The sequence below is a fragment of the Medicago sativa genome, chromosome 1 (genome assembly GCF_051527215.1).
Source record: "Medicago sativa cultivar Bolivia chromosome 1, Bolivia_mono, whole genome shotgun sequence".
Classification (NCBI taxonomy): domain Eukaryota; kingdom Viridiplantae; phylum Streptophyta; class Magnoliopsida; order Fabales; family Fabaceae; genus Medicago; species Medicago sativa.
In genome coordinates, this window is record NC_140749.1 from 33,253,781 (window position 1) to 33,264,314 (window position 10,534).

Genomic DNA, 10,534 nt, shown 5'->3' on the forward strand with positions numbered 1-10,534 from the left:
ACTGCCACTGGCCAGTCTGTCCAAATAGGATATTTTTTTTTCTTGGGAAGAAGAGGCCAAAAAAATATATTAAAATAAGAATTTTGGTTGTCATTCCCTTAAAATATTTGGCAATACCTAAATTTAATGATATCAAAATTTACCTTGTTATTTTAATTTATCAAAAACTCTTTATCTCTTTCTAAATCTCCATCTCTTCTTTTATGATATCCTATTACACTATATTATATATTTTAGTGAATATATGTGTTTTCAGACATTAATTTCAAGTTCTGCTTTTTTTTTTTGCGTTTGCGCGAGTCAAAGTGAACTCAGTTCATGTTCAAGAACTAAATTTTCGCTTAGAAAATCGAATATCACGTAAACTGAGTATGTGTATGATTAAGCAAATCAAGTTAAGTCCACGTATTTCCTGAGCTTGCATACGTAAAGAGTTTGTGCATCCTTACCTGGACTGAGTTTGCGACAAAGACAAACTAAGTTTGCGGCAACTTACGCACACTGAGTTTGAAAAAGTAAAAGTAACCGAGTTTATGTTCGACAAAAAACCTTAAAAACCAGAACTTGCAGAATATTATAAGCACTACTTCCTTACTAAAAATCAAACAAAGAATCACACCAATCAACAAAAGGAATATAGAAATAGCATAAAACCATAGTCTTCAAGGTATTCTATTAATTTTTGCTAGTGAATATCTGTTTTCAGACATTAATTTCAATTTTTACTTTTTCTTTCGTATGCAAATTGAAGTGAAAGCTTACACAGACCGAGTTTGCGAAAGCTTACGCAAACTGAGTTTGCAGCAACTTAAGTGAACCAAGCTTAAATGCGACAAAAAACAGAGAAAACCAAAACTTGCAGAAATCGAAAAGCACTAATTTCTCATTCCATAATCATCTCCATGGTCAATCAATATCAATACAAGATCACATAGTCATGAGCAATAACCTAATTTAGTAACAAACTAGAAAGAGAATGTCAACAATACTAACAAAAGTATTCTAGAATTTAGGTCAGTCACCTCCTCACTCCATTTTAAAAGATTGCCAATATTGAGCCTTGAGAATCATAACTCCAACTTTCCAAAACCATGCACATCAACCATTTCATTTGATTTGTTAGAAAGACTGAATGAAACACTGGCTTCAATATCACATGAATCTTCTGAAGTATATTCTTTCAAGCAAAAAAACATGCCGATACCAGGTGACGATTTAGTAAAGTTGTGTACTGTTTCTGTAGAAGAAACAAAAAAGTATACAATTGTTATATTAATAATTAATGGTGGTTTTAAAAACACATAAAACAAATGAAGAGGAATTTATTTTTACCTTTAATCACAATTGGTGTATCAGAATTGAGGAGGGTAAGCTTTATATTAGCACACATTACCCAATCCTCTGGTAATTTCATGGTATCTCCTCTGTAACATAAACTTATCAAGCTAAGATTGTTTCCTGTTCCACTTGTTTTGTTCCAGTTTGGTAAAAAAGTCCATTGCCTACAAGAAAGAATTATATTAAAAATATTAAAAAAAAAAAAAAAAAAAACTACTGAAAACACATGTAATTAACGAACAAAATAATTTAAATGGAAAAGTAAACAAACCATTGATATTCTTTGAAGTAAAAACCATATTCATGTGTGAATTTGCGGTTCAAATCTGAAACGTTAGTTGCCCTCAATTCAATACGAGTAGACATGACGACGTCTAGGGTTTCAGAATGCACAGGTTGTGTGAAGTAAGGTAAGCGCAGAGTGAGTGTCTTATATAAATCAGGTGCGGCCGATCCCGACCTGTTAAAACCCAGCAAACCTGCAAAATCCCCACTTATCTTATATAAATCAAAATGTATATAATTTATTTTAATAGTACTTTAGTATTATTATTACACCTTTTAATTATTATTATTTTTTTGAGGAATTATTTGGATTCTTGTTATCACATTATTATAAGTTATCACTATTCCCTCAATAGAACTTAATGAAAAGTTGCTTACGATTGAGATCGGAGGGAGTAGAAGAATATAAGATTTCAATATCTAAAGCAATTGTATGGAAGATACTTTAGATGAACATGGAATAGAACTTAATATTAACCAAAGAGAATCAATACTTTCAATGATAGAATAGAACAATATTATGTAAATGAACGCATTATTCGAAGCCAGAGAAGGTCATAAATCAGTTCAGTCACCAGTAAACGAAATTTCATGAAATCGAAGGAACTTTAGAACTAAATGAAAAGTTGCTTACAATTGAGATCGGAGGAAGTATAAGAATATAAGATTTCAATATCTAATTGTTCAAAAAAAGATTTCAATATCTAAAGCAAGTACAAGGAAGATACCTTAGATGAACATGGAATAGAACTTAATATTAACCAAAAAGATTCAATACTTTCAATGATGGAATAGAACAGTATTATGTAAATTAACACATTATTCGTAACCAGAGATAGTCATAAATCAGTTCAGTCACCAGAACGAAATTTCATGAAATCGAAGGAAATCAAAACGTGAATAATCGAATCATTACCTGAAACTCAAGATTTGAAAGTTACTTCAAGGAGGTGAGAGGGCAAAGGCTTTGGTGAGTGAAGATTGAGATGTGTCCTTACAAGTGTTTCGTGAGCAAGATTTTTTGAGCAGAGTGAACCTTCAATTTAAAAAATAAGAGGTTTCAACAATCAACAAGAGTAAAGCAACCAAAAATACCTCCAAAACTAAGCAGATTCAAGAGCATATATATCATTCCGTACGACTTGATCAGACGCACTGTATGTTAACCAAACAGGAGGCATATATATCATTAGGTCTAGTAATCACGTTTGGATGAGTAAATATGTCTAGTCTCTTGCAAAATAAGTGAAAAAACATAAAAATAAATTACATGAACATGTTAAAATATATAAGAAAAGAAACACAATACAACAACAACAACAACAACAACAACAATAACAACAACAACAACAACAACCAAGCCTTATCCCACTACGTGGGGTCGGCTACATGGATCAAATGATGCCATAGTGTTCTATCAAAAACCATAATTGGATCCAACTCATTGACCTCTAAATCTTTTCTAATGGTTTCTCGAATGGTTTTCTTAGGTCTTCCTCTACCTCTTTCAACCTGACTCCTCCATTTGATCTACTCTTCTTACAACGACATCTACAGGTCTTCTCTCTACATGCTCAAACCATCTAAGTCTATTTTCAAACAACTTTTCTACTATAGGTGCTACACAATTTCAATGAAAACAAAAGTAGGTGAATTAGAGTAAATAAACTAATATCTCTATTAACAACAAGAAAGAACACATTAAACATGATAGCACATTCATTGGTCATACACTACAAAGATGAAATGAAACATAACTCTGAATCACAACTATTTTAAGTAACTCGTGAAATTGGTTCAAACAATTCAACAGACCATGCAAAGAAATTAGAAACGTGATAGATAAAGCAATACGAAAAAAGATGAGAGAACGTGATAGATCATCAAACTCATGATATAGCCACATTTCATTTGTGGTTGTTTGTATTTCATCTTCATTTCTCACTTAAAGGGCAACCCGGTGCACTGAAGCTCCCGCATACGGAGGGTCCGGGAAGGGGTCCCACCATTTGGTGTATTGTACGCAGCCTTACCCTGTTTTTACACAAGAGGCTGTTTCCAGGACTTGAACCCGTGACCTTACAGTCACATGACAACAACTTTACCAGTTGCGCCAAGGTTACCCCTCTTCATTTCTCACTTATTTGATCAAATTCATCATTTTCTGGTAAAAGATGAGAGAACGAAAACTAACGAAAACAAACAGGTATGGTATGAAAGAATGCTGGAAAAAAATAGAAACAAAACGAAAAAAATTCCAGCTTTCACATATCCCGCGTGTATTTCCATGCACGCAGCTGTATCGGAGCACAATCAAGCCGTATGGCAAACGTGTCGGCCAATATATTTTCAGAAAAATAAAAATTAATTGTTCGATAATTCCCTGATAAGTATTGGGACGTATAAGACACGTATCAGTGTCGGATACGTTTTGGATACCCATAATTTGGCAAATTTTGAGTACTGCGGCTTCCCAATTGGCTACCAGATAATCATTGGTATGCACAGAAGCAAACATTACACTCTAGAAACACAAAAATGGAGATAAACCAGTATCAAGACAGAACAAAGACTAATTCAGATTGTTTCCATTTATTGTAATTTTTACAACATCAACGCCATTCTCGACTCAATTACAAAATATCAATGCCATGACGAAATTCAAATAAATCTTAAAGATCAGAACTAACGGTAGCCTAAGGAAGCACATGACCATAACAATTTTGATTCATATATTCATAACATAACTCCAAACAAATTTGTATCATAACAATCGCAATTAATTTTACGCCTAAAGACTAATATAGAAAAACAATAAAAAATAGAGTAACAATTTACAAATAACACAAATGTTTTATTAAAAAAAATATAATACAGGTAACAGAAAGATGAAAAGTGAGTACCCGAAGAAGAGGAAAAAGACCCAAACAAGATGAGAAAAGAATCGAAGGGTTAGGTGAGGGAGAGGGGTTTTGACATTTTTGGGTTCTGGTTCGAAGAAGGGTTAGTGAGTGAGTGAGTGAGTGAGGATGATAATAATATAGGGTTTAGATGTGTGAGTGGAGATTTTTTTGGTAAAGTGATTTAATTTTTTGGTCAGTAAGTGTGAGATAATAAAGAGGGAAAATATTTTGGGTTAAAAATTTAGGGTAATTTTTTGGATGATTTTTAGTGAAAAGAGTTAATAATAATTTTATAAAATTATATTTTTTTGTTTGAAAAAATCAAAATGATATAGATAACGAATAACAGGTTATCTTCTCGGCATAAGGTGTACCGCAGAAGACACCCGACAATTACAACAATTGTTCAACAAACAGAAATAAAGTTAGCCAATACCCGCACAAGCATGAAAGTTACAAGGAAAGACAACAAATTTACCTTTAAACCACCAAAATGAGAGTACTGTATCTTAACATTCTCCAAAAGTTAAGCAAGAGAATTTTCTTGACCGCAGAATAATCTATCATTTCTTTCCTTCCATAATACCCATGAGTTAGCAAACCAAACCAAATGCATGAGAGAACACCTTGATTTTGCAAAACTTGAAGAGGTACCGAACTGATAAAAATGATCCACAATGTTATCAGGATCCGTTGAATAAACGCCAAGCCAATTCCGAACAAGCTGCCAAATCTGGCAAAAAAAAAAGGCAAGATAAAAACAATTGGGACTATGATTCCGGTTGACCACAACTAGTAACACATAACTGAACTTATGAGGGATAACGAAGGCAATCTATTCTGAAAAGGGCGTCAAGCTAACATCGAGACCTTCAAAGAGGCATTACATGTCGGTCAGATGTTCGAACCCCGAACACTTCAACCACTATGCTATTACAAAAAAAAAATTAGAATAAAGACTATTTGTTCTAAAAATGTATAGGTGGTCCTAATTAAGTAAAAAGAGGCAATAAAAATATATAACAATATATAAATGGAATACAATCTTTTGGGTTGAATTTTTAATTTACCCTTCATTGGGCCTCTAGGATTGTCAACGACCATCTTCCTTGTTTGAAAATTGTTGTTCATACTTGTCATAAGGCTAAAAAAACATCAAAAAAATGACTAAAATGTCTCTCGACGGATAACAGCCGTCGGTTTACTATTCATCTGCAGTTAACTGCCGTCGGTTTTGATATCTTCATCACTTAATTGCCGATACGTTATTAAATCAGCTAATAAAAGCAAGCTACTCCCCCTACTCACTATTTCATCATCAACTTTCGTACCTCTTCAATCTATACCCCCAAATCCATTTTTTTCAACAATCTTGCTCCAAAATCATTGAAGCATCAATCCTATGAGGTTTCAACACACTTTTAACGTAAAAAAAAACAGGTATTGGTAATTATCAGTTTATTTTTGTTGATTTTGCTATCAGTTTTTGCAAAAAACACTAACATCCATGTATCGGCACTTAAGTGCTGAAATATGGTGGCATAGGAAGTTAACTGTCGATGCACTTCGGTAGTTAACTACTGATGCGGTGGCTCCAAAATTACATTCTACTGCCTATTTTTTTGGGTTTTTTTGTTTAATTCATTATTCAATTGATGTTTATGCATGAGTTTTTTTTGTTTTTTTGTTTAATTCATTATTCAATTGATGTTTATGCATGAGTTAGTTGTTTATTCATAGATATGTGTTGTTTATTTATAGTTATGGTTGAGAACGCGGATGATGATCCGGGAGAGACAAAACCAATTTCTGTGTGAACAACAATTTTCCTGATTTTGACGTATTTAAAAGTCTGGTTTGACCTAAAAGCCTATTTACATGCCTATTTTATATTGAAATCATAAAATAGTTAACTTTATCTACTTCTAAATCGGCCTTAAAGTCTATTTCACCGTAAGGCTTGTCTATCACTATAAGGCCTTAGAAGCCTATTTCACTATTAGGCCTTAAAACCTATTTAAAAAGTCCATTACTTGAGTTGTTTCTTGATTTTAATGTTTAATATAAATTATATTTTAAATAAAAATAACTTTTAATATGCATAAACAGACCGACCTATCAGGCTTCCTAGACTTTTTTTAATAGCCATGTTTACTGAAATAAACTTTTTCAAAAGCCTAAATCTAGCCTTTTTAAAAACATGTCAGGCCAGGCCTGACCTAAATATGTCAAATAGTATGCCCCTATAGGCTGACCTAAAAGTTTCTAACCCAAATGGAGAAGACCCCAAGTGTGCATATCCTCCACTATATTTATATAGGTAAAGTGGTAACCATATTGAAGACAAATCAGACAAATACTTTAGCTTCATGTTAAAAATATAGTTTTGTTGAATGTAACATCCCCAATTTCCATGACCAAATATTTATTATTATTATTGTTGTTGTTGTTGTTAATATTGTCATTACTTGTTATTATCCTACAAAGAATGACTATTCACATTGTAGAGAGAATCATGTATGTTTCCTTCTTTTATTATGGGTTAGGGTTAGAAATTAGGATAATTGGAATGTTAGAGTGAGCCGAGTCCAAGGGCATTTTAGAGAAATCCATCCACTCACCAAAGCCATAAACCAATTCCACTTACCTCACCACCACACACTGAGAAAAACATCAGAAATAAAATAAGAGAGAGATGGAGAACAGAAAGAGAGATTGAGGGCTGAGAGGGTGAGAAATGAAAGTGAGAAAGAGGGATGAGTTAGAGAATCGAAAGAGATAAAAAAAAAGGCTAGGAGAGAGATGCCGAGAAAGAGGAAGATACTTGTACAATCATTACAGAAATGAACTTGAAGTTTGGTTCAGGATATGAACCTTGTACATGTTTAAAAAGAAAGAAAGATGTACTTGTTTAGATGAACTAGAGAAATCCTGAAAATTACTGCTCAAAACATGTTCAGTGCGTGATTTTTCATGATTTCTTGGAACGATATATTTAGACGGGACCAATTGCATCATGTTCATAGGTTAGCTGACTACCTTCAATAAAATCTAGAAAATTTTCAGACTTTGTATGACTGTCCGTTTATCGTTTTTATTGACTGCAGCTCTGGATTAATCCTATGTTGATTTTGCCTGAATTAATTACTTGGAATTTTGACGTGGGACCAACTTCATCGCCTTCGTATTTTAATCGGTTATCTCAAATAAATTATACACAAATGTTTGATTTCGTTTTGCACATCATCCATGGTTTTAATTGAAGGGTAGTTTTGCAGAAAATTCCTATTGGTACTGCTTTAGTATTCTATACATAGTTTCATGTTTTATACCTTCCTAGAAGGTATTCAATGATAGATATGATTGTCTAAATGTAAATTCTATGTGAGTTTGGACTTCTTTGTCTTGTACTTTTAAGTATTGAATGGTATATGTTGATGTAATGAAATATTAAAGGTTATTAGTTGAAAATGAGGATTAAAGGCATACCTTGCGTATGAATGTTTCTTATGTATATATTATATACTATATTATACATATTATAAGTGAGAATATAGGGTCCTTTCTAGATAGTCGGACTCTCCGCTCTGTCCCAAGGCGGTCACCTGAATGAAGGGCAAGTCAGGATAGTCACTTGCAGGAGTTAATCTATCCTCCATACATGCCAAATAAAGTTTAATTTGAAGTAGCCTGATCAGTTTTTATTGAGTCCTCGAATTATCTCACGTTCGGGAACCCATGATTTATGTAATTAAATAAAGTATTATGTTTATGAGGTGGGTTTTACCCTAATGATATATCTAAAGTTTTTTTTTGTTGAAGAAACCCTTATGATATATCTAAAGTTAAAGTATATTAGAAGGTGAATGTACAAGATTATGTTGACTGAAATATCTGATTGTTGACATTGAAACTGAGTACGTCAAATCACTTTATAAAGGATTACATTTTATTTCCTTTGTTGAGAATTATGTAATGGTTAAAAGTATGCAAAGTGTATGACTTGTCTTTAAATTAAAGAGAGGATTTTTTCATGTTTAGTACACCGACATGGCTGAAAACGTTCTAAATTATTTTCCTTAAATTCTATGTTACTGACTTTTGCTCACTATGTTTTTGGGGCGACGTTTCCAGGTATAGAAGTGCACATTGGAGGATTGAGGAGTATTTTGTAGCTCGTCATCCTTCCATGTCTCATTCAGAATCGGATCACGTCGAGAGTTAGAGTTTTAGGAGTTTGATGTCATATGTTATTGTAAAATTTCATTTTTTTTAGTTGTAAACTTTTCAATAATGTTCTTAAAGAGATTTAAAGTTCCTATTAAGAAAATATTTCATTCAAATTCTTAACTTAAATTTGGGTGTTACATTGAAATAAATTATATAATTAAGGGATATAAAAGTTTGATTTTAAAATGTTAGGGTTAGGGGACGGTTGTAATTAAATCTTTTTATTTTTTCGTAGAGCAAAATCATACTCCTACATTTGTATTATAATGTCAAGAAAGTACAGGATCAACCAGTTTCTTTAGTTTTGTAACAAAAAAAAAAAAACTCAGTGGCGGAGCCAGAAATAAAAGTTCGGGTGGGCCACTAAAATTAATTGTAATATGTAAACACAAATTAAAGTTGTAATAAGTGTATGAAGTTGAAATAACGGAGTTTGACTAAAAGGTTAATGTGGATACTTAAATAATTACATATTTAACTGCTATAAATTATGAAACTTTTTTTGTACATTACAATTGTTAACCGAAAGAATTTTCAGTTGACAGGACAATATGTGGGAGATTTGAAACTCATGCAAATTCGAAGTTCTATAAGCCTCTGCTAACATGCCAAGTATAAGAATCACAAAAATCATGTATGCCACTTTTGAAACCGAGGAAAACTATAACCGTTGAAAAATTGTTTAAAGTCTCGCAAAATAGACCTATAATTGAATTATTTAAATTTTTGGGTGGGCAATTACACCACTTTGCTGGAATTGGATCAACCGAACCTAAAACTGACACAAAATTGTATAAAATCTCGCAAAATAGACATATGATCGTTAATTTTTTAATTTTTTTCGGGTGGGCCGTGTGACCCACCGTAGCCCATGAAGGGCTCCGTCACTGGGATCAACTATTTAGAATATGTCATCCAAACCTATATAAATAGGCAACCACGGCTCTTTTGTAATCAACTAATTTGAGTCTAGAGAACAATACAATGTATTCCTTGCTCTAAACCTCACACTACTTGCTACTAATTGTTTTTTCTTCCCTCTTGTCAACTAAAATCTTTTATATTATCCAACTAATCTCTATAGTAACATTACCATCTCAAATTATACAACAATATTGTGACTATATACTATATTGTCAATAATATTATTCCTTATATTATATTATATTATACTAAAATTACTAATTTCTATATGCATTTTGTTTTTGTTTGGAAAGAGTGAAGATTTTAGTTGTTGAGTATGCAGTGGGTGAAAGGAATATTTTTTTATGCTTGGAGGGAAAGGTGAAGAGTGAGAGTAGTGGTCAAAGAAATATGACCGCAGCTAGTTTTAGTTATGGAGAGCTTTCAATGGCGACAAATTTTTTTAAGGAATTGATAGGGGAAGGTGGTTTTGGAAGAGTTTACAAGGGTTGTCTCCCAACCGATGTGGTAACATTATTTAGGACATTGTTCATTTATATATTATGATTATGAATGAATTCTTTTTGGTTAAATTATACTTTTGGTTCCCTTAAGTTATGTTCATTTTATTTTGGTCTTTAATGTTATAAATGTTTGTTAGATATTTTGCATGCACAACTTGTTACGATAAAACAATTAAATCCTGATGATTGTAATATCCCGCCTGTCAGTATCGGAATATTACCAGTCGATCGTGTCAGAGGAATTAATTTCATGGAAGATAAGTGTGATGGAAATATTTTATGACATGTCAGCATAACGCGGGAAAAGTATCGGAGTCGTTTTAAACACGCTTGAGGCAAGGGCATAATTGT

General features: G+C 32.6%; 1 protein-coding gene across 2 annotated transcripts; it reads right to left on the reverse strand.

Moving 5' to 3' along the window:
- Positions 1 to 856: 856 nt before the first annotated feature.
- LOC146954442 (uncharacterized) lies at positions 857 to 4,709 on the reverse strand. Of its 2 annotated transcripts, XM_085716345.1 has the most exons (6): positions 4,527 to 4,709; positions 2,540 to 2,659; positions 1,610 to 1,817; positions 1,333 to 1,502; positions 1,071 to 1,237; positions 857 to 958 (listed from the first exon to the last, which is right to left on the reverse strand). In XM_085716345.1, exons 3-6 carry the CDS (start codon positions 1,702 to 1,704, stop codon positions 950 to 952), a joined length of 441 nt encoding a protein of 146 aa, XP_085572471.1. In that variant the 5' UTR covers positions 1,705 to 1,817; positions 2,540 to 2,659; positions 4,527 to 4,709; the 3' UTR covers positions 857 to 949. The 2 variants fall into 2 exon arrangements, with proteins under 2 accessions (XP_085572471.1, XP_085572475.1); XM_085716349.1 differs by having other exon boundaries at positions 857 to 1,237.
- Positions 4,710 to 10,534: the final 5,825 nt, after the last annotated feature.

What these genes read in the sequence shown, in the direction of transcription:
- LOC146954442 (XM_085716345.1), bottom strand. Translation starts at nt 1,704, where the DNA reads ATGTCTACTCGTATTGAATTGAGGGCAACTAACGTTTCAGATTTGAAC. An exon ending in TACTTCAAAGAATATCAATG is followed by an intron (nt 1,503 to 1,609) that starts GTTTGTTTACTT and finishes TCTTTCTTGTAG; the next exon opens with GCAATGGACTTTTTTACCAA. An exon ending in TACACCAATTGTGATTAAAG is followed by an intron (nt 1,238 to 1,332) that starts GTAAAAATAAAT and finishes TTTCTTCTACAG; the next exon opens with AAACAGTACACAACTTTACT.